We start from the raw sequence: 27,648 nt of genomic DNA on the forward strand, positions 1-27,648 counted from the left end.
TAACTGGTGATCAAAAATCGAATCAAACCAAAAAATTCAATTCGGTTCAATTTGACACTTATTTTATCTTATTTTTTGATTCGATTCAGTTTAGAACTAATCAATATGAGATAGATAGGCTAACTTAAGTAGTAAGAGCGCCCCACCACTTAAGACCAAGAGATTCCGGGTTCGAGTAACTGCAGGGTAAGTGTGAAATCCATTAAAAAACTAAGCAACACGAACAATTCATTCAAACAACATTTTTGACTTTAAAATGTGTCGAGAACTTGTAATTTCCAGCTTGAGACTTCATTTCTAACATAAAAAAAATCTTGAAATAGCACCATTTCACCATATATCCGTCTTTTCACAAGTTTTGAATATAAACAATACTCAGTTAAGTCTTAGTGCAGACACAACCGAACTATTCTTAAAATAATTCCAATTACAGAAGCAAAGCGATTATATGTCCCAAGTCTTGCATGACTTTTCATTGACCACTCTAATCAAAGAAACCTATACATAAACCCAAAGGAAAACCTAACTGAGTCAAAAAGGTAGCAGTCCAAATAACACATGACAGATTAAAGTAAAATGAAATAAAATTAAATTCTAACTATTTCCACAAAAAAAAAAAAACAACTCACTCATACATCAACACATCCCATCACACCCCTCTAAAATAACAATGGCCGTCCAAACACCCATAATGCACATACAATAGTTTGGAGATGAAGCATGGACTCGAAGATCCCACCCTGTACTCAACAAATCAAATCCATTTCCATCTTCTGCGAGAAAAATCTCGGGCTATGATTGCCGGTTCTCAGTTGTCAAGTTACCACTACTGCTTCCACCCACACGGTTTGGTTCTCCCACTCTCGCTGCCAACGCGAGAACTTCAGGAGACATCTCCCAGCTTCCACTTTTTCTTCCCCAGCTAGATCGTCTTGGATGTATTCCATTGCACTCGCCTTCCTCAACCGCAGTTCTTATGTCCGGAGATACTTCGCCTAATTCACCATCCTTTATATTCATGCGTTCATTGTTCGCAAGTTGCCCTTCACCAAGACCGGTCATTGCCCCCATATCTCCCCAGACGGTTTTCCTACCCATTTCTATGTCGTCCACAGCTTTTCCCATATTAGGACTCATGAAACCTCCGCCATTGGGCCGAGTTGGTAATGCAGGTTCTCTTGGCACCTGCGCCCTAAAATTGTTCTTGGATGGAGGGATACTAGAGAAAAATATCTCCTTAAAGTTTTCAACCAGACCTTTATAATATGGATTCGCTCTCCGAAAATATCGATATCTGAAATTCTCATAAGTAGTCTGAAAATGCAAGACAATTTAGATGTAAACTTATAAGAATGCATGTGGATAATATTCTTTTAATTAAAATGGTAGTCAACCGAGCAAGATAAGTTTGTTACCTGATTTGTACTAATGAGATATAAATGGAAGGCCGTTAAGCCTCCAACGAACCACATTGATATGAAAGTGTAAACTATTAGAACAATGGAAGCAGGCGTTTTGATCATTGCTTTCAAAATTGACTTGTTCTCTGATTCCATGATCCTTCTAATATAGATCCAGCAGAATGCGAAAACATATACACAAAGAAGGGTCGTTGAGAAGACAAACATGAAGAAGAATCGGTAATTTCTCTGCACCAAGAAAATTGCATTTAGACATTCATTTGGAAATTAATGAGAATATAAATATAGAAGACCAAATAATAACTCCAAATACATGTCATAACATGAAAGAATTTTAACACGTGACATTATTACTATTTAATCAAGTTTTAAGATCCTAAAAGTGAAAACTTTGTGGATCAAGTGCACTTCCATGAGGAAAGATGCACAATAAAAGTGCATGCAAATCCAAAACAAAATGTCCCATCAGGAGGACCTCAAAATTTTGCACAGCAAAACAGCTTTAAATAAAGCAACACTTACCAAACCAATACATTGCCCAACCCAAGGGCAGTGGTGGTCAAACCGTTCTACACAGTTATTGCAAATTGAACAATGTGAACAGCGAGGAGGCCTGTAAAGCATGCAAGTATCACAATATTTAATCTTCACAGTTGTTCCATTGACATCTACTTCCTTAATGCGTGGTAAACGTAGCTGTGGAGTTTGGCTAGCACCAACATCTGCAGCCCCATCAAATCCCTCTGGTTCTGGAGGATGTGCATTGCGTGGAATGATGCCGGGATCTCTTCCAGAGGTTAGCAGGAGAAGAACTAAATCCTGAGAATCACATATGTCCAAGTTCAGTATTACAGGAACTCATTAAAGGCTTTCTGGCTCATGAAAGTCACTGAAGAGAGAGGTTCAGAATATATATGACAGTTTCATTAGTGGAACAAGATCACTGTCATCAAAAGCAATTACTATTACAAAATCAAGTCAATAAGAGCCACCAGAGGTAAGCGCAGGCATTTATGTCGATGCAAGATTTCTTAGAATGCAAAAATGAATAAGAAAGAATCAAACAACGAGAAAATGCCCAAACTGTCTACCCAAAAGCAACGCACCCCATACCCCAAGCAACGGTTACCACGGCTAATCCATATGAGTAAGTAGGCTGAAAAATATGTTAAATTTTTTTGCACGGTAATGTTTATTTCATGTGCCTATTTCACTGAAAATGAGATACAAGTATACAACTACTTTTAAAATGGCAGTTTCAGCTAAAATCTGGAGAAGTGAACTGATGCAACTTTCCTCGTATGGATCAAATAAATAAGAATCTCATCCTAGAATAGAGAAGGCAAAAACAATTGCTAATTATTGAATCCATATTTTAAAAAATAATCTTGTTCAAAAAACAGTGCATGCTCCAGCAAAAGCACACCGTTCTTGCTCTCTATAACACAAGAAGTTGCATATTGCAAGCAAATGTTGAGGAAAATAATACACTTTAGACCTTGTCAAAAAATGCTGGTACACCTTTCTGTTCTCACAAACTCAGTGACTTTAAGATCGGAAAGGCCAATAATTATCCTTAGAAATTGCCATCAATACTATGAAAGGTAAAATACAGAGAAGAAGGTATACACTAGGTGAATCAAATCTTAAAGATAATTGAGGGGGGGGAGAGAGAGAGCTCACATAAACAGTGAATACAACAGCAACCACCATTGTCGCTAATCCCAAGTTATCAGAAAAATCATCCATCAATTTTCTGGAAACAAAGATGCAGAAAACTATAACAGGAGCTATAATCAGGAATATAGTCAGCGCAAGCGATCTTACATCCGGTCCAAATATACATCTCCCCTGAAGAAAAAATACCTGAAACAGAACATAAAAATCATTACAGCATCATATTATGCAATGTGAGACAGAGTTCAACGAATGAAAAAGCTCTCACATAAAGCAATAAACGGAAAATCAAACGATTCAAGGTCAGCCACTAAAACCTCATCAATCAATTTTCTTGCTCTTTAATTTCCATTAAAAACTTCTCGACCCAAAATTCCATCCAGGACCCGAGTCAAAACAACTCTCACATTTTATAGGTTAATATGCAAAATGGCAAAAAGTTTTACTAAACCCAAGTCACCAAATTACTACTCCTACTCAATCAACTTTTTTTTAAAAAAAAAAGCTGTCAACTTTACAAATAAATTAAGTTCATCATGACTAATCAATCAAATAACTTCATATTTATCAAACATTCTTGATCTATCTTAAGCTTCAAAACAAATTTAAAATCATAAATTCTATATCTTTATTTTATTTAATAGAACAATTTAATTCAACTAAGAATTTTAATTGACAGTCAATCTTTAACCAAAAAGAAACAAAGTACAATTAAATTTTGGATTTCACAATTAAATTTCTTATACTAACATAAAAAGAACTACCAATAGTTATTTATAGTAACCATAAATAGAATCTTTAATAAATGAAATAAATTATACTTACATTACTGCCTTTCCAAGTTTGATAAACTCGTAAATCACCCGACCCGCCGCCAACGGATCCCGAATCGGATCCCTGAGGTGGCGGAACAACGTACATTTCTCAAATGGATCACTTTAAACAAACCCTAAAATTTAAAATGACAATAATTAGAGAGCGTAGCTCTCTCTCGGAGTTTTGTTTTTTAGGTTTTCATGTCATTCCGGCGGGGGAAGAACGTAGAGAGATAATATACGGCGGCGGTGACGGCGGCGGCGGCGGTGGTAGAAGTGGAGGGAATTGTTTGATATTTTTTGAGTTAACGGACAAAAGAGGAAAGAGAGAGGAGTGGATTGGGTGTGTCTGTGACTTTATTCAAAGAGTGGGGAGACAGTGATGTGGCGTTGAATGATTGGTTGGGTGTGGGGTTAGGTGGACCGGGCTGAGGTGGATGTGGACTGGGTTTTGGTTGGATTTTAACCCGACACATAAACAGAGAAATGTGATATTTTAGTCTAAAAGTTGTGGTATCTTAAATTTAATTAAAGTGTTTTAACACTTAGTAGCGCACATGGAACCTGAATCCTACCATAAATCTGACAATGATTTTTGCAATTTTTTATTGTATACTTATTAGATTCCTAGTAATTATCAAAATATTCATAATCTATAGACTAATTTCACTTAGTGGAGAAGCTAATCACGTAAGGCCCTAGTTGGAATTAATCGAAAATGTAGTTTTTTAAAATGTTTTCGTTATGAATACCGTTTTAGTTGGTATGAAAACATCATCGGATATAATGATAAAAAATTGTAGACACCTTTTAGTTTTATTCAGTATGGGATATCGTTCGGTCTATAATTTAACTAGTTTGGATATGAATAACTTTATTTAAATATTAATTTTTTTCAAAATATCGTAAAGCTTGTGAATTTTAGAAAATCATCATTATTTTTGAATGTGGTATTAGCATTAGTTTAAAGAAAATGTAGTTACCTCTTACACAATGATGACACTCTTCTTATGGCATTAACTTTCATAATGCACTCACTTGGTAACTTTAGAAAAATGGACATTGAAATTTGCAAAATTTTCAGGTGGAGATGTAGCTTATTTTAAAATTTCAATTTATATCAACTCTAACCTAATTCAATAATTACTACAATTCCTTTAACTTAATAAAATTAATTTAATTTAACTATATTAATTAATGTAAGAAGGTTCCCTCCTATATCATATTCTGATTAAAGTTTAATTCATAGGCCGACCCCATCAATTGTAGTTATCATTATGAAGGTTTTAAATTTTAAATCCTTAATTTGAAGCAAATAAGGATTAATCCTTACAAACTTGCACTTATTTATTTTAGGCATTCTCAAAAAGATAAAAACAATATTTATGAATTAGTATTGATTAAATAATACTATCTTCGATCTATAATATTTATCGCATTTTGAAAAAAAAATCACTTCATAGTATCTGCCATTTTAAGACATCAATAAAATATTTCTTGCTATTGGTTTTAAATTTATCTCTATCAATAAAAGTGTATATAAATTAAAATAGATTTTTTTAATCTATATGAATTAGACAAATACGATAAATATTATGAATCAGATGGAGTAGTAAATTATTATTCCATCCGTCCCATAAAGATATGCTAAGTTGCTATTTTGGACGTCCCAAAATATAGGCCAAATTTTCTTTTTAATGTTGTTAGTTCAGTTAAGATGTCAATTTTACTCTTCATCAATTCAACCACTATCACATACTTCAATACAAAAGTTAATAACAAATTTAATATTTCAAAATTTATTTATAATCTCAATAAATAATTGATGTTTTCAAAATATATAATTAAAATTATTTAAATATCTAAATTATTAATTTAAGGGTATAATAGAAAGTTAATTAAAACTACTAATTTAAATTGTATTTTTAAATTTCCACACAAATGTAATTTGGCCTATTTTTGTAGGATGTAGGGAGTACAATTTTCTTATTAATTTAATACAAGTGCTATAATATGATATTAAATTCTCACATCTATTCGTTGACTATGGATATTTAATCTGAATTTTTTTGATAATTATCTAATTCAATCCTATAATAATAAAACATAATAATGGTTCATGATTTTTTGACATAATAATAGTTGTACCTAGATTTAGCTGGTAATTTGTTTATGGCATCACCAAGGTTCTATGGTGTAGTGGTTAGCACTCTGGACTTTGAATCCAGCGACCTGGGTTCGACTCCCGGTAGGACCTTTTTTTTGTCAGGCATTCTTTCCATTTTTTTTCTTCCGAATTTGCAATACTAAAAAATGTCAATGTCACCGTATATTATAACTTTTCGCGGTATTTTCAATTTCAACACAATTTCCAAAGAATTTAAATTTACAATACTAAAAACGGTCAACGTCACCATATATCATAACTTTTTGCGGTTTCTTTAATTTAAACACAATTTTTAAAATATCTCATTTTATATCGTAACTTTTTATTATGTGGCATATATAGCATAAATGTATTAAACAGCGTCGTTTGGTCATCCACACGACAAAAAACGACGTTATTTTAATAAAAAATAAAGCATAAAACGCAAACCGGATTATAAAATGAAAAATTTCAAAATGTTGTGCTAAATAATGAGACAAATTGCAGTTTGTATTTAAAATAAAAGAAAACGTAAAAAATATAAGGTAACATTAAGCCTACTAAAAATATTACCTTTTTCTTTTGTTTTTCCCCTTTTTATCTTTTATCCCTTAATTTTTTTTTTGTCGAAAGAGATATAAATAGAATTAAACTGAAGATTACAAATGGCTCTACTGCGACATCATAGAGTGTTTAAAATTTTTAGCTAAAGCATGAGCCAAATTATTATGAGCCCTAAAAATATAACAAAAAGAAATATCAGTAAAGGTGTTTTATAGATGCCAAATATCCTTGCAAATACCCCAGGCAGCCGATAGTTGAATGTTATGTGAGTTAACTGACTGAATTACTTGAAGAGCATCACCTTCAAAAATAACTTTTTGCCAACCTTTTAATTTGGCCCAATTCATCGAATCACGGAGAGCGAGAAATTCTAGAATCCCTGGATCCCAAAAAGAACGAAAAGCCGCCATAAATTGATCAATAACGCGGCCATGATAATCTCTAGCAATAGCTGCAATCGTACCAAATTTATGAACTTTATCGGTAGCTGCATCTATATTAATCTTTATGTAATCAGAAGGAGGCAGAGCACTACCAGAAGAGGCCGATGGAACAGAGGAAATCAAAGAAACAGGTTGAGCAGACAGAAAAGCAGAACATGCGGAAGTTTCATATCATTTATCCCATGTAATGTTAAATTGAGTGGTTTTAAATCCCTATCATTTGAAATTTTGCAGAAGTTGAAAGTTGGAACTTCGTAAGGCGCTCTTTTAATTTAAGTGAGGTCGTGAGTTCGAACCGTACTCATGTATGCAGCTGTTTAAAATTTGGGGTCAGAGTTTGCCTCCCGCAAAGGACCTACACGGTTCGAATAGGGATTAATCTGAGTGTGGAAGATTTAAAGGTGCCGTCTAATAGTTGAGAACAATTTAAAAAACCTCATGCACCCTATAACAAAAAAAATGATGATATAAAATAAAACTTGACCAATAGACCAAAAGAAACTACATATGTTGAAATTCAAAATTTGTAGTTGTGAAATAATCAATTCTGTTCAAAGGTTATACTGATGCTTCAACAATTTTATCTGAATATATTTATTCTCCTGATATTTAGGGGCGGAACTATTCTCAAATTAGCGTATCAATTTTTTTAAAGAAGATAGAGGTAAAATTTTAAAAATAAAGATAAATATATAGTAAATGCGGGGTTGATGAAAGCTAAGTCCCGACTACCGAAAAATCATAATATATGAATTAAAAGTTAAATTCGGACTAAAGAAATCCTACTTCACCCCTGTAAATACATATTACAAAATGGACATGAAATGCGAGAGAGACTATTCAAAAAGTTTTAGTGCACCATATACCATAATAATATAGTAGTGTTATTTTTGTGAAATACAATATTGAACAACAGCATCTTATGCTAAACCTTTTCAATGATTTAGTAAAACTATTTTTCATCATCATACACTAAGAATTCTTTGTTTTTATTGATCTTTAAATGGGCATTTTAACTCATAAACAAGTTCTTAGTAGAAAAAATTTCAATTCATTTTAAATAGTTTTTTCTCATGGAAATACATTAATCGTTAAGCAATAGTAGGTTGAAACCTGCTGTTGGTACTACTATTAGAGATACTATGTGTGCTTTGTTTTCTCTTTTCTCTCCAACTTTCTCCCCATATTTTCGCCTCCGCAACAGCGCGATCTCTCGCTAAATCTTTCTCTAAAACAACTGCGGTTAAACTCGGGGAAAAATCAATGTCGGGCCAATTTGAATTTCCTTTTTTCGCTTCGAATTTATGCGTAACCAGAAAATCCATAGCAGACACTAAATCGCTCGTTGAAGGTCTTAAATTCGCATTTTCGTTGAGACAAGTTGATGCTACTTCTATTGCTTTGGTGAATACCGACATTGAGAATTGTCCTTTCAGTTTTGGATCTGCTAATTGCAGGTAATTGCATCTGTCTTTCATCATAGGAAGTGCCTGTAGATGTCACATAAATAAATTATAGATCGATCAAAGAAATTTGGTTTAGCAGTTCGGACTAAATAGTTTAACCAATTTGATCGTGAATCAAAAGTCACACCTATTAAAATTTAAAATTATTGAACTAGTTAAATCGTTAAAGTATTAATTTTTTGGATTATGTCAAAAATAAAATCACGAACTTTACACGTTTTTTCATTTTAATCACGTAATTTAAATTTTCTCATTTTCATATACGAACTAACACTTCTTCTCAAATTTATGCACGATGCTGAGGTGGCACTCATTCATTGGTGTAAAATAATATCCATCTCAGCGAGTTACACCAATGGAACTGTGACACCTCAGCATCGTGCATGAATTTGACAAAAAGTGGTAGTTCGTGCATGAAAATGAGAAAAATTATACTGCGTGATTAAAATGAGAAAACCTGTAAAGTTCATGATTTTTTTAACATTAACCCTAAATTTTTTAGGGTCAATCCCAATAAAATATTATAACCAAACCTTTGAAAATCGGCAGAATTAGTCAATTTTAGCATATTTATTATCTTTTATAGCGAGAAATTCTGAGTCTACCACGTCATACGTGAACTAGTCTATTATATTATGACACGTCATTAAAAAGTGGCATTATTGTAATTTTTTTATTACTTTTTTACACATTTGAATAGTAATATTACGATACTGCCACTATTTTAATGACATATCATAATGCTATAGGCTTAGTCCACGGATGACGTGGTGGACCGAGTCTACTTAAAATATTCTCCGTTTGTAGCTATTTTAAATTAATTCTAATAAATTCATTATATAAATTCAACCAAACCACATCATGACCAAATCAAAATCAAATTAAATCAAATTAATTAGTATTTTAAATTAATTTTAATAAATTCATTATATAAATTCATTTGATTTAAATTTAAGTTTAATTAGATTTATTAAATTAATTGGAATTCATATTGGTTAATTTGAAAGTATTAATAACTTTTTAATTAATATATATATAAATTTTAAAATAATAAAATTAATTAATTTGATTTGAGTTTGGTTTGATTATCATGTGGTTTGGTTGGACAAATTTATACCTATACAACCCGTTTTTTTTAGATTTGTTTTTACTTTTTAGGTAGACTCAATACAGGTCGTCGGTGGACTAGCTAATTGTGTTTATAATATAAATACGTACCCAATGAATGAGATGTCTATGACGATTAGGGCTAATTTCCTCGATAGCTCTCCGGCCAGTAATGAGCTCTAAAAACACAACTCCAAAACTGTAAATGTCAGTCTTCATAGTCAACCGTCCGGTGGAGGCATATTCCGGCGCACAATAACCATATGTGCCCATAACTCTGGTGGAGACATGGGAATCGTCTCCGATCGGACCGAACTTTGCGAGTCCGAAATCGGAGAGTTTAGGGTTGAAACAGTCGTCCAACAATATGTTTGATGCTTTTAAGTCTCTGTATATCACCGGAGGATTTGCACTGTGTAAATAGTCTAATCCTTTAGCTGCTCCGCCGGCGATTTTCATCCTTGTATTCCAGTCTAGGGCTTCCACGCCAGGCCTAATATCTGCAATTTTCATGTATTCATAAACCCTAAAAATGATAATTACTCGTCTAATTAGACTAAAATTTCATACGTATATTTGGTTTATGAAATAAGTGCGGAATATAATATTTATTTCGAATAAATTGACTATTCTTTACTTTAATTCATGAAATAGCTTTAAAATATTGCTTGGAATGCATACTTCTTATAAAATTTAAAAAGGATCCAATGTGATTCCCTTCTATGAATTAACATAATGTAAATGATTTTCGTTAGAATTTCTTCTTACATGAACACAAAAGATGGAATAGGCTAAACTCATTTCCGAAGCCTTTGTTCTATTGTTTTTTATTTCACTCGATCCTGGATGAACTTTTTATATTTAAATGATCCTTTAATTATTTATTTATACACATGGTTTTTTTTATATCATAAACGACGTTATTTCATGCACTTAAAACGACGTTCTTTTGTAGTATCATAAGTGTACAAACTAAATAGTTAAAGTATGTAAAAAGTTTGTTAAGGACAAAAAGAAATAAAAGCGAATAGTATAGGGATTTTATGATGGGTTTAGCCGACAAAAATTCGTCATGTCTTATTTACATTAAGGTAATCAAACTATTTATTTGACTTGTTTTTTTAGCAGAATTGAAATTTGGTTAAAAGATTAAAAGTCGAAAACCGTTCTGTAAAAATACTACAATTTAATAAGAGAGCGAAGGTAATATAATACCGAAAAGGTGATCTTCCAATGATCCCATAGGCAAGTAGTCATAAACTAGAATACGTTGTTGGCCCTCGGCGCAGAAACCGATCAGATTGACAAGGTTAGGATGATGCATTAGAGTCAGCATTAGAACTTCCACCAGAAATTCTTTTTCTCCTTGTATGCCTGATAAATCTAGCTGCTTAACTGCTATTACCTGATCATCAACATTTAATCAAGATCGGACTAATGTTAACATAATACTAGCTATGTTGCACGGAAATGAAAATGCTGAAACGAAAAAAAACCGATGTTTTAATAAGAATATGTTATAAATACAGAGTGTTTGAGTTTAATGACCGTGAAAATTTAATATTCATTACTGATGTACGAACAATATGATATGACAATATCCGATTGCCATATAGACTCAATTTGGCCTGAACTATTAAGGAAATCTTCGTTACTTGTAATTTTAAAGTTTATTGTTTAAATTGAAACAAATTAAAGTTCGTTGATCAAAATAAAATAAAACAAAAGTTTAATGACCCTAAAAATTTAACACCCCTATTTTAACAAAAAACTTTAATTCCAAGAAAAATTAAACTAATTGTTGTTTTTACCTGACCAGTGGATTCTAATTTTCCTTTGTAAACAGCACCAAAACCGCCTCTGCCAATTAAAGAACTAAAATTATTGGTTGCAATTGCAAGCTCTTCATAGGTGAATGTTGGAGACATATGAGAAGAATTTGAAGGATTTGTTCTATGACTTGAAGCAACAGATTGTTCTTGTCTCACTTCTACATTCACTTTCGACGACATGGAACCCGATCTTGATTTTGATCCCGACAATGCTCGTGTTTTCGATCCCGAACCTGAATTTATTTTTCAATAGAAATGGATGTTAGATTTCGAAACACTTCTTTTTATGCTATTTTGAAACTCAAAAATTAAATTAAATTGAGTATACGGAGTTTCTTATTTGATCTCATATGTAGAATTCTATGGAAAGCCGTATTAATGATCAAATTATCATTTTGATGGAAAAACACAATGGTGTATTCAGCTAAATTCAGCTAAAAAACAAAATTAAATTTGTTTAATTTGAGGTTCTCTTGCTAACATTTTGATCATACATCCACATTAAGATTTTTATCATCAGAAACATAATTCATAGATAAACAAAAGATTTTATCAAAGATGATTAAATTAATTATCAAAATGATAGTCATATAATAATGGCATGGCAATTAACATTCTAAAGCCCTTAAAAACAATCTTTAAAACAGAACAAATACAAAAATAAAATAACATAATTTCATGAAGTTGCACCAAATTCAATACCTTCCATTAAAGCCTAAACAACAAAAGCCAATGAAATGAAAGAAAATATAAAATATATAAACATAATTTACATATATAAATTATTTATCTCATATGAACATATAAAATTCAACAAAAAAAAATTTAAAACTTACCATGAGAGGATTCTTTAATGATAATATCATGTTTCAGCCTCTTCCTATTCAACATACCAAAACAAGGGCAATGACCCATTTCAAGAAACAACAATGAAAATCAAAATTAGATATACTAATAATTTTTTTTTGTTCTTGATCGGAAATGAAAATGGAAAACAAGATTTATTCTTTGAAAAGGGAATCCCGTGGAGACGACACCGCCGTTTGATATAACTATATATAAGAAAATGTTAATAAAGAAGAAATAATTCAATGGAATTTTACATGTTGAGAATTACATATATATTTTTTATTTAAATGTATATATGAACAATTTTGAAAAGACATGAGAAAGAAGAAGAACAAGAGGAAGTTTTAGGAGTTGTTACATTTATTTTTATACAAAAGAGTTTCATGACAAAAATATTACACGCTTTTCCCCTTAAAGAAATAAAAAGCATGATGGATTTAGTTCCGTACACGGTTTTCTCTATAGAAAATCTAGGTTCTTTTGGTATTTATGTTTGACATTCATAATTTGATATCATAATTTGGATTTGAGATAGATTTTTCTTTTTTACTTTTATTTGTGTATTTTTTTTGGATTTGAAACATATTTATAACCGAATAATTAAATAAAACTTTAATATATTTCCATCTAATGTGGACACTTTTGAAAAAAAAATTAAGTTAAAAACTAATATTATATATATATAATTATATTAATGGTGTGTGAACTTAATTTTTTTAAATATTTAAACTTTTATTTCCTTTGTAGGACTGTAATTCTGATTATAGATGTGTTAAAAGGACCAATATACACCTCATTTCTATTTAAATTTCTTCATTATATATTAGTAAAATAAACGATGATGTTATATGAAATGGAATACTTGTATATATAAAATTAAAGACAAACTATAGCAATAAATTTTAAACTTATTTTTGAAAATTGGAAAATTAATTAAAAATATAAGTTTGATACATTTTTGATAAGTTAGAATATTAACTTTACAAAACAAAAGTTTAGACATTTAAATAGCATATTATGAAAAGTTCGGACACTGCTGATAAAGTTCTTCCCAAATTATAAATTAACTTACTATTTATATTTCAAAAAAAAAATCTCTAATTTTACATACAAATAACAAAATACAATTGATTTCATATCAATTTATATAGTTTTATTTGATTTTCTTTTTATATCCCCATACATTCTTAAATGTTATTTAAACATTATAGTGTTATAGTATTAAGTATAATGTGTATAATATACATTCTTATTGGACATTATTATATGTATATTTAGTGTGTAGGCGGTTGAAAACGTCATTTTTTAATATGAGTTTATTTCTAAAAAAATCATGAACTTTAAACGAAGTTTCATTTTAATTATGATCTTTAAAAGTTGCCATTAATGAAAGACCCAAGTTATTAATCAACATCAAGTCTTATTATCTTTCAGTTAGAGTATCTGGAATTAGGAATTTTTAGTCAGATAAAATATACCGAATTTTACTTTAGTGATAGATTTGAAATACAATGAAAGTTCGTGCCTTTAAATGACAATTTTTAAAGATCATGATCAAAATGAAACTTCATGTAAAGTTCGTGATTTTTTTAGAAGTTAACCCTTTTAATATTTATCTATATGAGTTTGACTTGACCTCTCTATGAAAGTCTCTTATTGGTACTTCATGCTACTAATATAAAAATTTGATGTAGTTATGATAAGTTAAAAATTAATTAAATAAGCCAACAGAATTGATTCAAGTGGTAAGCGGCTTGATATCGCTTAAGTAAAGTCTCGGGTTCGAGCCTTGACCTTATGAATGCAGAAAATCCCTACTAGCAGACTCACCCACCATACCAGCGACGCGGATCGGATCCGGATTAGTCAGGGCGAAACCTTGAAAAACGGATAGGAACCCAAAAAAAAAATTAGTTTAAATAATTAAAAGTTGTAATGTTAGCATTCCTGTAATATCAGGTGCACAAAATCAAAATCATTAAGACTTGGGGAGAAAAATAAAAGCTTCACCCAAGAGTAAAAGGTGAAATGAATAATTATGGTTTAGGAAATAAATGCTATGTTACAAGGAAACAATTTTTTTAAATTTTGGCACATATCTCACAACAGAGGAAATGAAAATTTCTTTGATCACATCAATCTTCTCCTCTCCTGCAGATACCAGCTCGCTCAATCAAGCATCTCGGTTTTCGCCTGAATCCGTTTTCTTTCCCCTTAAAAGAGGAAAATGCAACTGCAGGAATCAAATTTCATATAATCATTATAGTTTTTACTGTACTTTTCTTTGAACTACAGACAGATCGTAGATGATCTTCATCAACTGTCCCAAACCCGGATAGTTTGACTCCGAGTAATGCTAGCCTACGGACGTCTCGAGGGATTGGAGATTGCCAAAGACCATCCCACCAAGCTGGAGGGAGAAGAGGTGTCAAAGCACATTGATTGGATTGGTTATGACAACTCAAAGGACCGGCAAATCTATTCCAAACATGTCCCCAACCAACCTGTAGCCTTAAACCATCTGTTAGTAAATTACTTTGGAAGCTGCTCAAGAATGAAAAACTTGAACCAGTTGAGTTTTCTTCTGCAAGAGAGAGAAATTATGTTAGTAGCTATAATCAGAGGATTTCACTAAAGAAAAAGCTCAATGTACGGACACACAAAAAATAGAGGAAGGAGGGTGTCGATTACTTAGGTGGTTAGCTGCAGCCAGCGCTGCAATTAGTTGTGCATAGGTAGTTCCGACACGTCTGTGTGCACCAGAAATAACAGCATGCTTTGCACGCGATGCCAGAAAGAAGTCCACAAAGGCAACCCATCTGGGTGCAGGGCCCCAGTCCTTCGCTCTAAACTCTAAACCCGGTGACATATTGATAGCTAGAGAGACATTTCCTTGGAAATGTTTATAATCGAAATAAAGAACCTGCAAAAAGTGAATCAATTAGAAACCAGTAAGCAATACTAAGATGTTGAATTTGATTTCCGACCTGAACTTGATTTCAGATCTATATAATATGAACTCACAAGTGTTATAAAGTATGAGAGCAAATGAAAGGTTTAGTCAAATATTAAACTTTTCATTCTTTTTCTTCTTCTGCTCAAGGCCAGACGCCAGAGTGAGCCCAGCAGTATTCAATAAAGCAAGTAAATTACCTCTGCAAGCTCGCTTATGTTCGGAAGAATACTGCTTATGAATGATGGAGTATCTGATACTAAAACCATTCTAGGTTTCGAATTCTGGTGTAATTTTTGTATGGCTTTGGTGATGCAATTAAATGCTGCTCCTGTGGCTCTCACAGGCCTGACAAACAAAAAATAAAGAGACTTAATCCCTAATCATTTTTGAAGTTATAATCTTTGCACATATTCAGACATCCAGCAGCATCTTAAATAAATCTTTATATGCTTATCCATGCATGTTTATGAACCTCACTTGGTAGCAATGCATGTCTCAAGTCTTATTTTCAGGATGATTTCTAATTTCATAAGCTTGTGATCGAACTAGGTAAATGAACTGGTACAATTCATCAGTAACCACAAGGCTCATGCAGCATAGGAGGCTGATATCTTTCTTCAGCAGTTACATGCTAATATAAGGCTTCATATTCCTAACTCGAATAGAACATGATAAAAATTGAAGGATACCTGTTCATTAGCATCCGCATATGCAGTGATATATCAGGATTTTTTCCACCTCCAAGTACCAAGTTAACAGCTGCTGTAACATCTTCAGAAGGGGAGATAAGAAATTTCATCAGCTCCCCAAAAACATTAGGCCTAGATTGGAGAAGGTCCGTCCGTCCAAATAAATCAAAAGCAGCATTACTCATTTCTGCATGCACATTCTTCGAGAAAAATTGACTAGCCACAGCATCTGTTGTATTCTGAAACCTGCAGTCCTATAGTTAAGTTTCAGAGATAACGCAAAAGAATGAGTTAACTTTAAAAATCCAGTCTTTACACTTTACCATATAATAGGTTGCTCCCACTTTCTCCAATTACTACAGAGGACATCTGTTTTTGCTGGCTTATCAAAATCATCAATCCTTATAACCAAATGCCTTCCATATTTCTTTAGACAGCCATTTCGTCTCCACAGATGTTTGACTTCATTCAAAGTGAATGTATGATTGGAATAAGATATATAATCTCCGAAAGGATACTTACCCCTGAAAATGTACAAGTAAAGCCAACTATCAGTACAAATAGAAACCCTAAACATGTAGAAAAATGTATATTGAGTATAAAACAGATATAGAAAGGCTTGAGAAAGAACCAATATGCCTAGTCTGCCCAATGATCAGGGACCGGTTCAACAATATGCTCAAAGCCGCAGCATTCAAGATCTTATACATCTCATTTCCAAAGCCTGCTTCTGATGCCTTCCCCAAAACAAAACCATGTCTGCAGAACTGTTCCGGAGGAAAATCTCGGACCATCGAAGCACCTGAAACAGAGCCAAAAACATATACATTTTCAGCTCCAGCAAGTATTTTCTTAAGGAAAATATTCTTTCAGTGACCTTCTTAAAAGATCACATTCAGGTAGCACAAACACTTCATTCAATCAACGTTTACCGTTTTATCAACGTTTACCGTTTTGAAAATGTGCCGGAAACATGGGGTTTTGGATATGAAACTTCATTTTTAACATAGGAAACCTTAAAACAACCCTGTTTCCCATGTCCGTGCTACCTAACCACATGATTGCTAAATCATATAGATTACTGACTAATTTCAATTCACAATTAATCAGTACAATGCTAAATCTAATCCACTTTGAAAATTAAATTATAAGCATGAAATTTGATTACTACGTCACTTTTATAACTACATTCAACCATTAGCAGCATAATTTCTTCATTACGTGCTGTATTTAAGTATTTTCATGCTAATCATATTCACCAAAACAAAACAGAACCGAGCAGTAAATGATGTATCAAATAAAAAAAGCTACCGTTGACGGCGAAGTGGCGGTGAATAATACTCCTGACACGTAGGCTCTCCTTCCACACGTCACCGCCGTTGAAACTCTCTCCCATTTCTTCAACGGTAGCGCAAGATTTCGAACCAGCTGCACTGCTATTCCTGTATCTAATTCTATCCATCTCCGTTACGCTGCCGGTTGGATAAGAGGCGGAGGTTATGTAAATATTAGTATCATCAGCAGCAGCAGTCTGATAATCTAGCAATTGCTGTTGGAGGTGGAAAACGCTGTCGTTTGGTGGATCGTCGGATCTAAGCGTGAAATACAGTAAACCGACGCCGGAGAAGAAGATTAATGCTACGGTGATGATGAACGAGTGTACGGATATTAATCTTCTCCGTTTGGATCCGTAAGATAACGACCACCGCCTCATTTTTCTTGTTCTTGTTGTTGTTTTCTCTGTGTGTGTGGTTACTTCTAATGCAGCTTCTGAAAGAATCTCGTTCTTACTCCAGTCGGTGGATTTTTTTTTTCTGTTTTTTTTTGTTAAGAAATAATTGTTTAAATTTTTTAGAAACTATTAAAAGTTAAAACAAATAACATAAAAACCTTTTAAAAGTAAATTTCAAGAAAAATAGAACAAAGTTAAAGAAATCAAAAACGTATTTTTTTAATTCAAACATCTATCAAGTTAAATGTAATTATAGTATTTTGCATGTTCTTTTAGCTCCATACTAAACACTTATAAATTGAAATCTTTTAATAAAAAAATTAAATGAAATTGCACTATAAATTTTAACTTATTTTAAAAATTATGTATCAATTAATTTAAAAAATTACAAGTTATATGTAGCTATATATTTTGCATGTTCTTTTAGCTCCATACTAAACACTTATAAAAAAAAAAAAACACTTATAAATTGTAATCTTTTAAAAAAATAAATGTGACACTATATATTAAAGAGTGATTATAAATCATTTGGGATGCTGATTTGAATTTTATGTAGGGTACCCACTAATTATTAGGTTACCAATATAAGCCCACAATGGCTAAAACCCTACACAACGAACATACCCAACGATTATGCCCTTTCTAAGTCCCAATAAATAAATTTGAATAAATATTTAAAGAGAGAAATATACATTTTAGAGGGAGGAACTTTTCAATAATTAACTATTGAGGCTGGGACTTGGGAGAAGGTGATTTTATGGCTTTTAGCGGAGACTCGAGAATCATTATATCATATCTTTTTATGATCCGTTTAATAAATAAAAGAGTGTTTATCCCATGCATTGGTTGTGCCATGTCATAATTACAACAAGCCAATAGGGATTTGCGATAGGGAATCTTTCATTTATTACTTAATTTTTTTATTATGAATTTTTCCACATGGCTAACGCACCATTGGTTTGTTGCACGAATGACATGGCGCAACGGTTGCGTGTAATAATTTTTCTAAATAAAATGTTTCGTAATAAAATTATGTGTTTATATACATTTATTTATTTTAATTTTTTATTGCATTTAAATTCCAATATTTGTTCGAACTTTAGTTCAAGTTTTATGATAATAGACATTTTAATGTATTTTTAATTCGTTTAAGTTGTTTTTATAATAATTCAAACTTGTATGTCGCAAAGTTTGCACTTACATGTTGCGGAGTTTGTATGTTCGAGCTTGTATGTTCTAAATTATAGATGAATCAAATTTATCAGGTTTAAAATAATTACAACACTTAAAAGTTTGGTCTACTAACTCTTTGTTTTGTGCATGAAGTCGTGGATTAAATTTATGACTCTCTTCAGGCCGTATATATAATACTAATAATTAATCTCCGCTAACCATTCTAACAAATAACATATAATAGGTACATTTCTAATAATAAAAATTTTGTTTTAGATATAATTTTTGATGTAAAAAAAAGATAGTTATTTATATATAATTTTATTAATTTTAATATATAGTAGTATTTAATTAAATAAATAACAAAAATATTTTGGACCATTACATCGTCATCACATCCAACCCAACTCGTCTCTCTTGGTTGTACTTTTGTCGCTAAAAGGAATATATAAACCAAAAAGAACACACACGAAAAAACTCAAAAAAATCGTGAGAGCCCACACTCAAAAACTACACCATACCAACAACGACCGCTCCTTTTCCCGGAGCCGGTAATTTTTAGCTTATAAAACTCCGATAACAGTTCCAGAATTAATTCACAGTTATTAGCGACGATAATTTAGACCCTTAATTTGCTCTTCGAAGTCTTGAGTTTGATGATAAATTTCTATCAGGAGAACCGCTTTCCTTAATCCTCGCATTATTTCGTTTGCAGGTTTGTTTTGTTTTTTCACTCTTTTAAGTTTATTGTCGTCTATGTGAAAATTCGTTGTTAAAAGTTGTTTGGAACTTGTTTGTGCGTAGTAGTAGTAGTTATATTTGCTGTTGTTGCTTGAGTTGAGTTTATATTGTTGAGTAGCTAAAAAATGGTGATTTTTATTTTGTAGGGCAAAAATAAAATAGAATAGGAAAGAAACATTGGTAAGACTTAAGAGTTGTAGGGTTTTGAAAATTGTATAATGTTTTATCTTTGTTCTGTTATCATTTGATGTAGTAGGTAGCACGGACACGGACACGGACACAGCGAAACAGTGTTATTTTAAGGTTTTTTATGTAAAAAATGAAGTTTCGGACTGGAAGGTTTCCGAAACGGGACATGTTGATTGAATGAAGTGTCCGTGCTACTTTCATACGCTTGAATACTGCTGTTAAAATTAACTGCTTTATGAGTTCGAATTTAAACTTAAGAGCATCTGCTTAATTTGTATATATGTGTGCTATGAGAAACTTATAGCTGTTTGGTGTTTTCGTTTTCTTATTTTTGAAAGATTTAAGCTTTTTCGAATGTTAGTTTTGATAAATGCGGTAGTGGGTTTGGATAGTTTCCACTTTCTTTTCATGTAGATTAGTTTCTCATTCAAGATTCAAAATCTCTTTCCCATAGTTATTCCATGAGTGAATGTTAATCCAATTGGATTCCCAATTATGCCCGTAATTAGCTCCGGTGATGAAACTTAGCAAATAGTAGGCATTGACATATTTGAATGATTGCTTTCTTATAGTAGCAACAAATGCCCAACCACAACTTTAAAGAAAGAATAAGATCAAATTCAATTACATAAATGGTTTCCTTACGATTCGGATAATCTAAATAACGCTTTGAAACTGTTGTGTCCTTAATATTTATGGTTCAGCTAGCATTTGACAGTTTACATGTGAACCACTTGAAGGGCGGGAGTCAGTAATTCATGCTAGTGATTGAAGGATATGAGTGAATTGTTGGTTTTCTTAAAATGTTGAAAAGAATTTTAGCATTTGGATTCAAAAGGTGGAATTTCATGTAGAAAGACTTCTCAAGCTGATAAATTACCAAAGAAACTTAATGTACTAGCACATATATCATTCTATTTGTAAATAATTTATACCATGTCATAATTTTGTCAATTTGCATATAAAATGCAATTTAAATAGCTACAAAATACCTAATATATTCTTTGCTAATCGCCAGTCTCTAAATTTCCCCCCAAGCCAATAATAGCTAAGCTAAGCACTGGCCACTAGCCGCCAACAAGTGAGCTGGTAACCACCAGAAATTAAACTGTCATTAAATATGTCCTCAAATGTTTCATCTTTAATAGGGAAAGTAGATAAGTTTTCCCACTGAACCCATTTCAAAAACGGTATATGTAGCGTGATTCTAGATAATGGGACTTAGCTGTATCGGTTTTGAAACCGTGCAGATGAATCAGGCTGTATCACACTGACACTCCCGTCTTTATGTTGAGTTTTAATCCTTCTGTAATCCTTGTTGGAAATTTCCATAGAAACGGATAGATTTAAAAATGCATTAAAAAGAAGTGGGCAGGATGGTCGATGTTGGTAAAGTTTGGAAAAGAACAGATGAAATTGAATTAGTCAAAACTCTTCGTAACGCATCATTAAATAGGACCCTCCATAATAGATGGACAGTAATATATTGCCCGTTATTTAAAACCCTGATGCGGAGCCCTCATAAAGTAGTTAACTAATTAGGGTTGTAATTTCCCTTTCTGTGTCTTAATGTATCTCTATTTGGTCGGACTCCAGTTATTCTACAGAAAGTGATAATATATTACTTTCAATAAAGGAAGTATAAATCGAAAAGAACATTTATGAACATTCTATTGTTGCAATTATGAGATTGCTCTCTTTAAGTTGAGGTACTATTGCGCAAGTGTGCTAAAAAGGAATGTGCCCTTTGAAGATTTATTTCTTGCATTTTTAGTGAAATATGACATAGCTTACTTGAAGCAACTTTGCTAGTTTCGGTTTTAGCTGCTATTATGTTTTGATGCATACTTATTTTCTTGCATTATGTTTTGAATCGTTCTATGACCACTAAGTTGAGATTAACATCTAAACAGTGAATTGATATTAACTTTGCTCTCTTCTCTCTATTTCTATCTCTTCCTTTTGTCAAGGTTTCATCAGTTTTAAAGATCAGCTTTTTGCATCGTTTATTGGGAGAATCGATGGGTAGTTCTTTTAATCCTCAGATTTTAATGGAAAAGCTTGCCAAGCTCAACCATTCACAGGCAAGCATAGAAAGTATCCTTTTGATATGGGGAGCCACTGATGCTTCTTCTCCTATTAATGTTGCTTTTTTGTGTCTATTTAAAATGATTTATTTCAAGGCTTTCAGTTTCTTAACAGTGAGTCCTCTGTGCTTAAGCTGTGATTAGTGTCAGCTTATGAAAAGCTGTGTAACTTTGTTTTTAATGGCCTTTGGCATTTTCTATGACTCGAGACCTTGAATTATGCTGCTGGTCATTGGCTCTTTCTTTGTTCATTTGAAGCAGAGTATCGGGTTTTAGAAGTCATTTACTGTATGCTACTTACTGTTTCCTATGTAGTTTATTTTCCTGATATATGGTCGCAGTAAATTCAGTATATATGTATCAGCGTCCTGTGCTAGCATCTGTGACCTGCAATTTTAGTAGACTGTTTTTGTTGTTGCTCTTTGCCATCCTTAATGTGCTAAGCTTTATCGCACTGGTGCATTTTCCATATGAATAAAGCAAAGCAAGTTGTTGAAACATGGGCTAGACAGTTTCATTGTTCCCCACGTGAGCAGAGATTGGCTTTTCTGTATCTTGCAAATGACATTTTGCAGAACAGCCGTAGAAAGGGTTCAGAGTTTGTTGGTGAATTTTGGAAAGTTCTTCCAGAAGCCCTACGCGACGTAACTGACAATTGTGATGAAGTTGGAAGAAATGCCGCACTAAGACTGGTAACTAGTACTGGTTTTACTATATCTTTACTAAATGACTGTTGTTCTATCTTTTCTTAATGCATTTTTGCCATGTACACAGCTGCCATATGTAATAGTACAAGTGCCCTTTATTCCATCTGATCATTTAAAGCCAAAATGACCTGAAAATAATTTAAAGTTGTAAAATAATGTTTTATATGGACACACTTCAATTTAATTTCTTAAATATACCATCTATTAGCAATTACCAAGGAGTAATTGCTAATAGCTCATCACACTATTATAATCTGATTACTTTTGAGCATTTCATTTTGGTTTCAATTATTTCACATCATTGCCAACATAATACTTTTGCTGCACTGCCCTCTGCCTCTGCTGTTTGATTCTGTGAATAATGGTGCATTTGGATTGGACTATAGACACAAGAGTTATGCACTCAGTTTGCATTTGGAATTGGTAGAAATTTTTTAGCAAATTTGAGCAAAATGCAGAGACCTGTGCACATTGATGATCTTTTTCTTGATTATGATACTAACTTCTTAACTAGCTTGCTTTGGTTATTATAATCGATTATATTGTTCTTGCCTTCAGATTGGCATATGGGAAGAAAGAAAAGTTTTTGGTTCCCGTGGGCAATTACTCAAGGAAGAGCTTGTGGGGAAGCACTCAGAACATAATAATAGAAATGAAAAACCTTTAGGCCCCAAGCTGGTACATTGAATTCCTGTGATTTCTATTTTCCACGATGTTTTAAAGGACTTTAATCCTCATTATCTTTTCTTAAAACAGAAGCAGCCTTCTGGAAGTATATTAGACAAAATAATATCAGGATATCAAGTTGTTCATGGTGGCCATGTAGATGAAGGTGTTATAATAAGCAAATGTAGGAGTGCTATTAGCCGTCTTGAGAAAGCTGAAAAGGAAATTGGTGGCAATTCTGATTTAGGTAATTCTTGTCTTTAAATCTTTATAACATATTGTTGAGCTTCTGTTTGTTGATTTGACGTCGTTCTATATAATTCTGTTCTTTTGCGCATATAGCTTTTCTTTGCTTTGCATTAAATGTTCAAGCTTTCAAAATAAATTTTGATGCAATAGTGATACGTCCATTTATGGAACTCTTAAGCTCTGCAGATTTGTCATTTATCATAAATTTCAAGAACATTTGAACATGTTCAATTTTACTTTTATAGTATAGAAAACTTATTTTACCTGATGATATTGAAATTAGCTCTGTTCTTTAACTTTATTATTTTTGCTTTGTTTTGTTTTCATTTACTTAGTTGTCAATACAGTAAAGTGTATCAGTATGCAAAACACTAGCCCATTAAAATCAAATTGACTTATGTGGACTGTTGTGACCTATATATGGGAAGTTGGGAGCACAAAATGGACTCAGTTATCAGTAATGACTGTAATCACGTTGCAGTCATGATTGTGGTACCCATAAGAGTTATATAACATAACGTAAATAGCCTGTCGTAGACAGTTTTTTAAGAAAAAATAGAAAAGTGCGTGAAATTTAAATTAATAGAATTTAGAGAATGAATTAAAAATGAGTTAGAAATATCTAATATATCATATGCATTAACTGAAATAAAAAAAATGTTTAATTCATAATTTATATCGTAATTAAATAAAGACGGTCGTTTTATGGTTACAGTATCTTGTTCCAGTGACGGTTTGCTTTTACTTAATATCTATGCTGCACGGAAACGGACATGGAAATAAACACCGGGAAATGGCCTTTTCCAAAATATAGGAAACGGAAAGGTGGGGGAAACGTGAGATATGTTTATAAATATTAAAAATTATAATATTCTATATATATCAAAATTTACTTATAGAAAATAAACTTTTATATAAATAAATTACTATTACATTAGATTTTTGTGTTTGAAAAGAAAGAGAGTTTTTGTTTGTTTATTGTGATTAATGTGAATAATAAAGTTTGTTGGTGAATAATTATATATATACATGTTTTAATTATAAGTAACTCTTTAAAAAATTATAGGTTCTTCAAGTTATTTCTTCGAGGAAATGGGTATCTAACTTTTATTATTTACATAAACGGTCCCGAGACATTACGAAGAGTTTTTGAGAGTTTTGGAAACAGAAACATTATCGAAACAGGGAAACGCGCTTTCCTCAAGGCTTTCGTGCATCATAGCTTGATATCTTGTTTCAGTTCGGTGATTGAAAGTATGTAGAACTTAGAACTTAGGAAGTTCCCAAGTGGTCCATTTTGTTCTTTTCACTGGAATTTATTCATGATTTATACTTCCTCTTAAACAGCACAATTCCATGGAACTCCATTTGTGGAAGAGCTGCAAGGGCAGCGTGCTATATTGAGAGACAGCATTGAGCAATTGACAGCAATTGAATCATCAAGGGGAAATCTTGTTTCTCATCTGAGAGAGGCTCTCCACGAGCAGGTTCAAGACATGAATAAAATTTACTTTGCCATAATGATTATATGATTTTGCATGATAGCATACTAAAGCTGAAATATTTTTGTATCAGGAATCTAAGCTTGAACAAGTTCGCAATCAGCTTCAGGTTTGGCATCTACTTAAATTAGCTTTTAATTATGTATACGACACTGGATATCTCTCTTTCAGTATGTTTTAATTGATAATGGCCACAAACGGTTGAATTATGTGATCTCCCCTTATATTTCTATCTTGATCGAATTATCATTAGCTTTGATTTGAAAAAGAAATTGTACTAAAAATATGAAATTTATCTACTTCAATAAAAGCCGAAGATTTTTCATGTGTTCATCAATGATTTGTTCATCATGTAGTTCATTTGTGAATTAGCACAGATAAAAAGCTTCCTTTTTATTCTGTATTCACTTCAATCAGTATATTGGCTGTTTGATATTCGCAAAATGCTGACAAGTAGTTCATTATCAGCCTGCTAGTGGTCCTGCCGATTTGGATCGGGAATTCTTATTTATATCAATTTTTTAAGCACGTCTGTTTTTTTTCCTAAACTTAATTTTATCTTGCAGGCAGCACAATCCCAGTCAGAACACGCTGATAAAATCTTCCAGCAGTTGCTACGTTCTAATAATGTGCAGTTAGCTGCTCCTGAAAGTTCGAAGGAGGCCAGTACTTCCGCTGCACCTCAAAGCTTTGTAACTGTAAGTAGGGAACAGTCTGCACCAGCAATGTATGCCGGTCAGGCGTCTTTCCCTGAAAAAACTGGCCACATTCAGGAAGATCCTCGAAAATCTGCAGCTGCTGCAGTGGCTGCAAAATTAACTGCATCGACATCCTCTGCCCAAATGCTTTCGTATGTACTCTCTTCTCTTGCATCGGAAGGTGTCATTGGAAATCCGGTTAAAGAAAAATCGAGTGAATACCCCTCCGAGAAGCGGGCTAAGCATGAGAATCATGACCAGCCTTATATTCCGACCCAGAATCCTGTGCAGCAACCACTCCTGCCTTTCCAAGTCACAACCGCTGGTCAGCAATTAACTTTGAGTGAGCCACCACCTCCTCCATCTTCACCTCCACCTCCTCCACCGTTGCCACCGCTACCACCTATGCAGCCATATTCAATATCCCAGTACATGCAGACTGCTGGATCAATAAATGCTGTGCCGTACAACTACAGCATGTCCCAGCAACAACCAACTTCCTTGCCGGGCTATCCCGGAGTCGGAACTCAAATGACAGGTATGGCTTCCTTTACAGCACCTCCAACAAATTCATACCAAAATTACCAAGGCTCAGATGGTAATTTGTATAGCCAACCGTCATCAATGCCGATGGCACCAATTTCTAGGCAATAATGGTATTTTTGAAGGCTGACGCTGCCGAGGTTTCAGGGAGGAAACATAAGATGATTCGAAACTAATGTAGTCTTTTTTTATTATTTATCTTTCATCAATCATACATCAAAATTAGGTATGTAAATGTTTGTAACTTCGATGCTGGGAGTTGAAGCAAATTTATGGATTGATCCATAGAGAAATAGATTTTAGTTAATTAATTTTAGGGTTATAAGCTGCATTTTCTGCGGGTTGTCACTTGTATTGTTGGATAAGATTCAATTTTGTCGTCTTACATAAAAATTAGAAGCATGGATACAAATTTTGCTCCATTTTCAGTTGAAATACTGTCCCTGTTTTACTCAATGATGGAGTTAGAGGGGATCAAGGAATGCTTGTATATTGATTTTTTATCTTCCAATTTTCATAGAAGTTTTAAGTTTGGCTGCTCGAAAAATAGATTTACACTTAGAACTCGTTTGATGAACGGTCACGTATTGCCTGTTGATGACATGTAATGATAAAGTAAAAGCATATGAAGCCATGAACAATGTTGTTTTCAAGCTCAACTGAGGTAGTGCGCACAATTCATTCATTCGGTCAATCTTTTTCTTTTTAGAAGCATTGAAAATTTTGCGTTTTGGATATTAATAAAACATTATTTTATATTTTTAGATTAATATCCAAAATGCAAAAAGCTTCTAGGAACCAAGCTATAAAGTTTTTATATTATTTTGCGTTATGGATATAGTTTTTAAATTTTTATCTATGAAAATTTACTGAAAGGAACATTTTGACATATTTTGAAGAAATTGGAGTGGGTTGAGTCACAAATAGAAGCTTTTTGTCTAGTCTTGTTGCTCAAATATGGAGAATATCAGCATAAACGCCATCATAACAGTATAAGCATTCATAGTTGTGGTCAAAAAAGAAATGCTCAAAGAGTTTGAGTTCCCATATTTTTGGGATTGTAAACCAAGTTTTGGTCAAGTTTTTACTTGGGACTATGTTGTCATCAACTACTTTAACACAACAAAATTTATATACTGCTAATATTCTTAGTTTAGGGGACCAAATCTTTGTTTTGCTACACATGCTTTGATTTCTTTTCTATATTTATTTTAAAGAAATGAAAAAAAAAATTATATTCAAATTTGTAGAATTATATCAATAAGTTATAAGTCAAATGGTAAACGTTAAATAACAAACTGTTAGGTTATAGGAAAGCGCTCCCCTTTCTCAAACAAATTTATATAATTATTTTATTAGATCTAAAACTTAACTTATTCAATCTTTTATGAGAAAT

At 32.6% G+C, this 27,648-nt stretch overlaps 4 protein-coding genes and 1 non-coding gene across 5 annotated transcripts; 2 read left to right on the forward strand and 3 right to left on the reverse strand.

Moving 5' to 3' along the window:
* Nucleotides 1-365: 365 nt before the first annotated feature.
* LOC126682396 (probable protein S-acyltransferase 7) lies at nt 366-4,251 on the reverse strand. The gene is made up of 5 exons (XM_050378055.2): nt 3,924-4,251; nt 3,105-3,287; nt 1,944-2,240; nt 1,416-1,649; nt 366-1,314 (listed from the first exon to the last, which is right to left on the reverse strand). Exons 1-5 carry the CDS (start codon nt 4,017-4,019, stop codon nt 793-795), a joined length of 1,332 nt encoding a protein of 443 aa, XP_050234012.1. The 5' UTR covers nt 4,020-4,251; the 3' UTR covers nt 366-792.
* A 1,847-nt stretch (nt 4,252-6,098) lies between these two features.
* On the forward strand, nt 6,099-6,170 carry TRNAQ-UUG (transfer RNA glutamine (anticodon UUG)). The gene has a single exon. It is a non-coding gene; the product is annotated as a tRNA-Gln (tRNA).
* Nucleotides 6,171-8,034: 1,864 nt separating this feature from the next.
* On the reverse strand, nt 8,035-12,674 carry LOC126680301 (probable serine/threonine-protein kinase PBL7). The gene is made up of 5 exons (XM_050375401.2): nt 12,308-12,674; nt 11,451-11,704; nt 10,855-11,044; nt 9,751-10,139; nt 8,035-8,556 (listed from the first exon to the last, which is right to left on the reverse strand). Exons 1-5 carry the CDS (start codon nt 12,384-12,386, stop codon nt 8,158-8,160), a joined length of 1,311 nt encoding a protein of 436 aa, XP_050231358.1. The 5' UTR covers nt 12,387-12,674; the 3' UTR covers nt 8,035-8,157.
* Nucleotides 12,675-14,312: 1,638 nt separating this feature from the next.
* On the reverse strand, nt 14,313-17,796 carry LOC126683183 (uncharacterized). The gene is made up of 7 exons (XM_050379023.2): nt 17,277-17,796; nt 16,605-16,767; nt 16,289-16,489; nt 15,966-16,211; nt 15,474-15,621; nt 15,012-15,243; nt 14,313-14,904 (listed from the first exon to the last, which is right to left on the reverse strand). Exons 1-7 carry the CDS (start codon nt 17,677-17,679, stop codon nt 14,570-14,572), a joined length of 1,728 nt encoding a protein of 575 aa, XP_050234980.1. The 5' UTR covers nt 17,680-17,796; the 3' UTR covers nt 14,313-14,569.
* A 1,507-nt stretch (nt 17,797-19,303) lies between these two features.
* Nucleotides 19,304-26,781, forward strand: LOC126682635 (UPF0400 protein C337.03). Its single transcript, XM_050378372.2, has 8 exons — nt 19,304-19,585; nt 21,771-21,897; nt 22,332-22,579; nt 23,153-23,272; nt 23,351-23,507; nt 24,857-24,996; nt 25,085-25,120; nt 25,578-26,781. The coding sequence occupies exons 2-8, from the start codon at nt 21,822-21,824 to the stop codon at nt 26,361-26,363; spliced, it is 1,563 nt and encodes a 520-aa protein (XP_050234329.1). The 5' UTR covers nt 19,304-19,585; nt 21,771-21,821; the 3' UTR covers nt 26,364-26,781.
* Nucleotides 26,782-27,648: the final 867 nt, after the last annotated feature.

Source organism: Mercurialis annua, linkage group LG5 (assembly GCF_937616625.2).
Source record: "Mercurialis annua linkage group LG5, ddMerAnnu1.2, whole genome shotgun sequence".
Lineage (NCBI taxonomy): Eukaryota > Viridiplantae > Streptophyta > Magnoliopsida > Malpighiales > Euphorbiaceae > Mercurialis > Mercurialis annua.

Coding starts and splice junctions, on each gene's coding strand:
- LOC126682396 (XM_050378055.2), bottom strand. CDS start 4,019: ATGTACGTTGTTCCGCCACCTCAGGGATCCGATTCGGGATCCGTTGGC. Junction 1,650..1,943: donor TTGGGCAATGTATTGGTTTG/GTAAGTGTTGCT, acceptor TTCTTGGTGCAG/AGAAATTACCGATTCTTCTT. Junction 1,315..1,415: donor ATCTCATTAGTACAAATCAG/GTAACAAACTTA, acceptor TTGCATTTTCAG/ACTACTTATGAGAATTTCAG.
- LOC126680301 (XM_050375401.2), bottom strand. CDS start 12,386: ATGGGTCATTGCCCTTGTTTTGGTATGTTGAATAGGAAGAGGCTGAAA. Junction 11,705..12,307: donor CATTAAAGAATCCTCTCATG/GTAAGTTTTAAA, acceptor AAATAAATTCAG/GTTCGGGATCGAAAACACGA. Junction 10,140..10,854: donor ATTGGAAGATCACCTTTTCG/GTATTATATTAC, acceptor TGAAAATTGCAG/ATATTAGGCCTGGCGTGGAA.
- LOC126683183 (XM_050379023.2), bottom strand. CDS start 17,679: ATGAGGCGGTGGTCGTTATCTTACGGATCCAAACGGAGAAGATTAATA. Junction 16,490..16,604: donor CTGATCATTGGGCAGACTAG/GCATATTGGTTC, acceptor GTACATTTTCAG/GGGTAAGTATCCTTTCGGAG. Junction 14,905..15,011: donor GGCTGCAGCTAACCACCTAA/GTAATCGACACC, acceptor TCTCTCTTGCAG/AAGAAAACTCAACTGGTTCA.
- LOC126682635 (XM_050378372.2), top strand. CDS start 21,822: ATGGGTAGTTCTTTTAATCCTCAGATTTTAATGGAAAAGCTTGCCAAG. Junction 22,580..23,152: donor GAAATGCCGCACTAAGACTG/GTAACTAGTACT, acceptor TCTTGCCTTCAG/ATTGGCATATGGGAAGAAAG. Junction 24,997..25,084: donor GAGAGGCTCTCCACGAGCAG/GTTCAAGACATG, acceptor TTTTTGTATCAG/GAATCTAAGCTTGAACAAGT.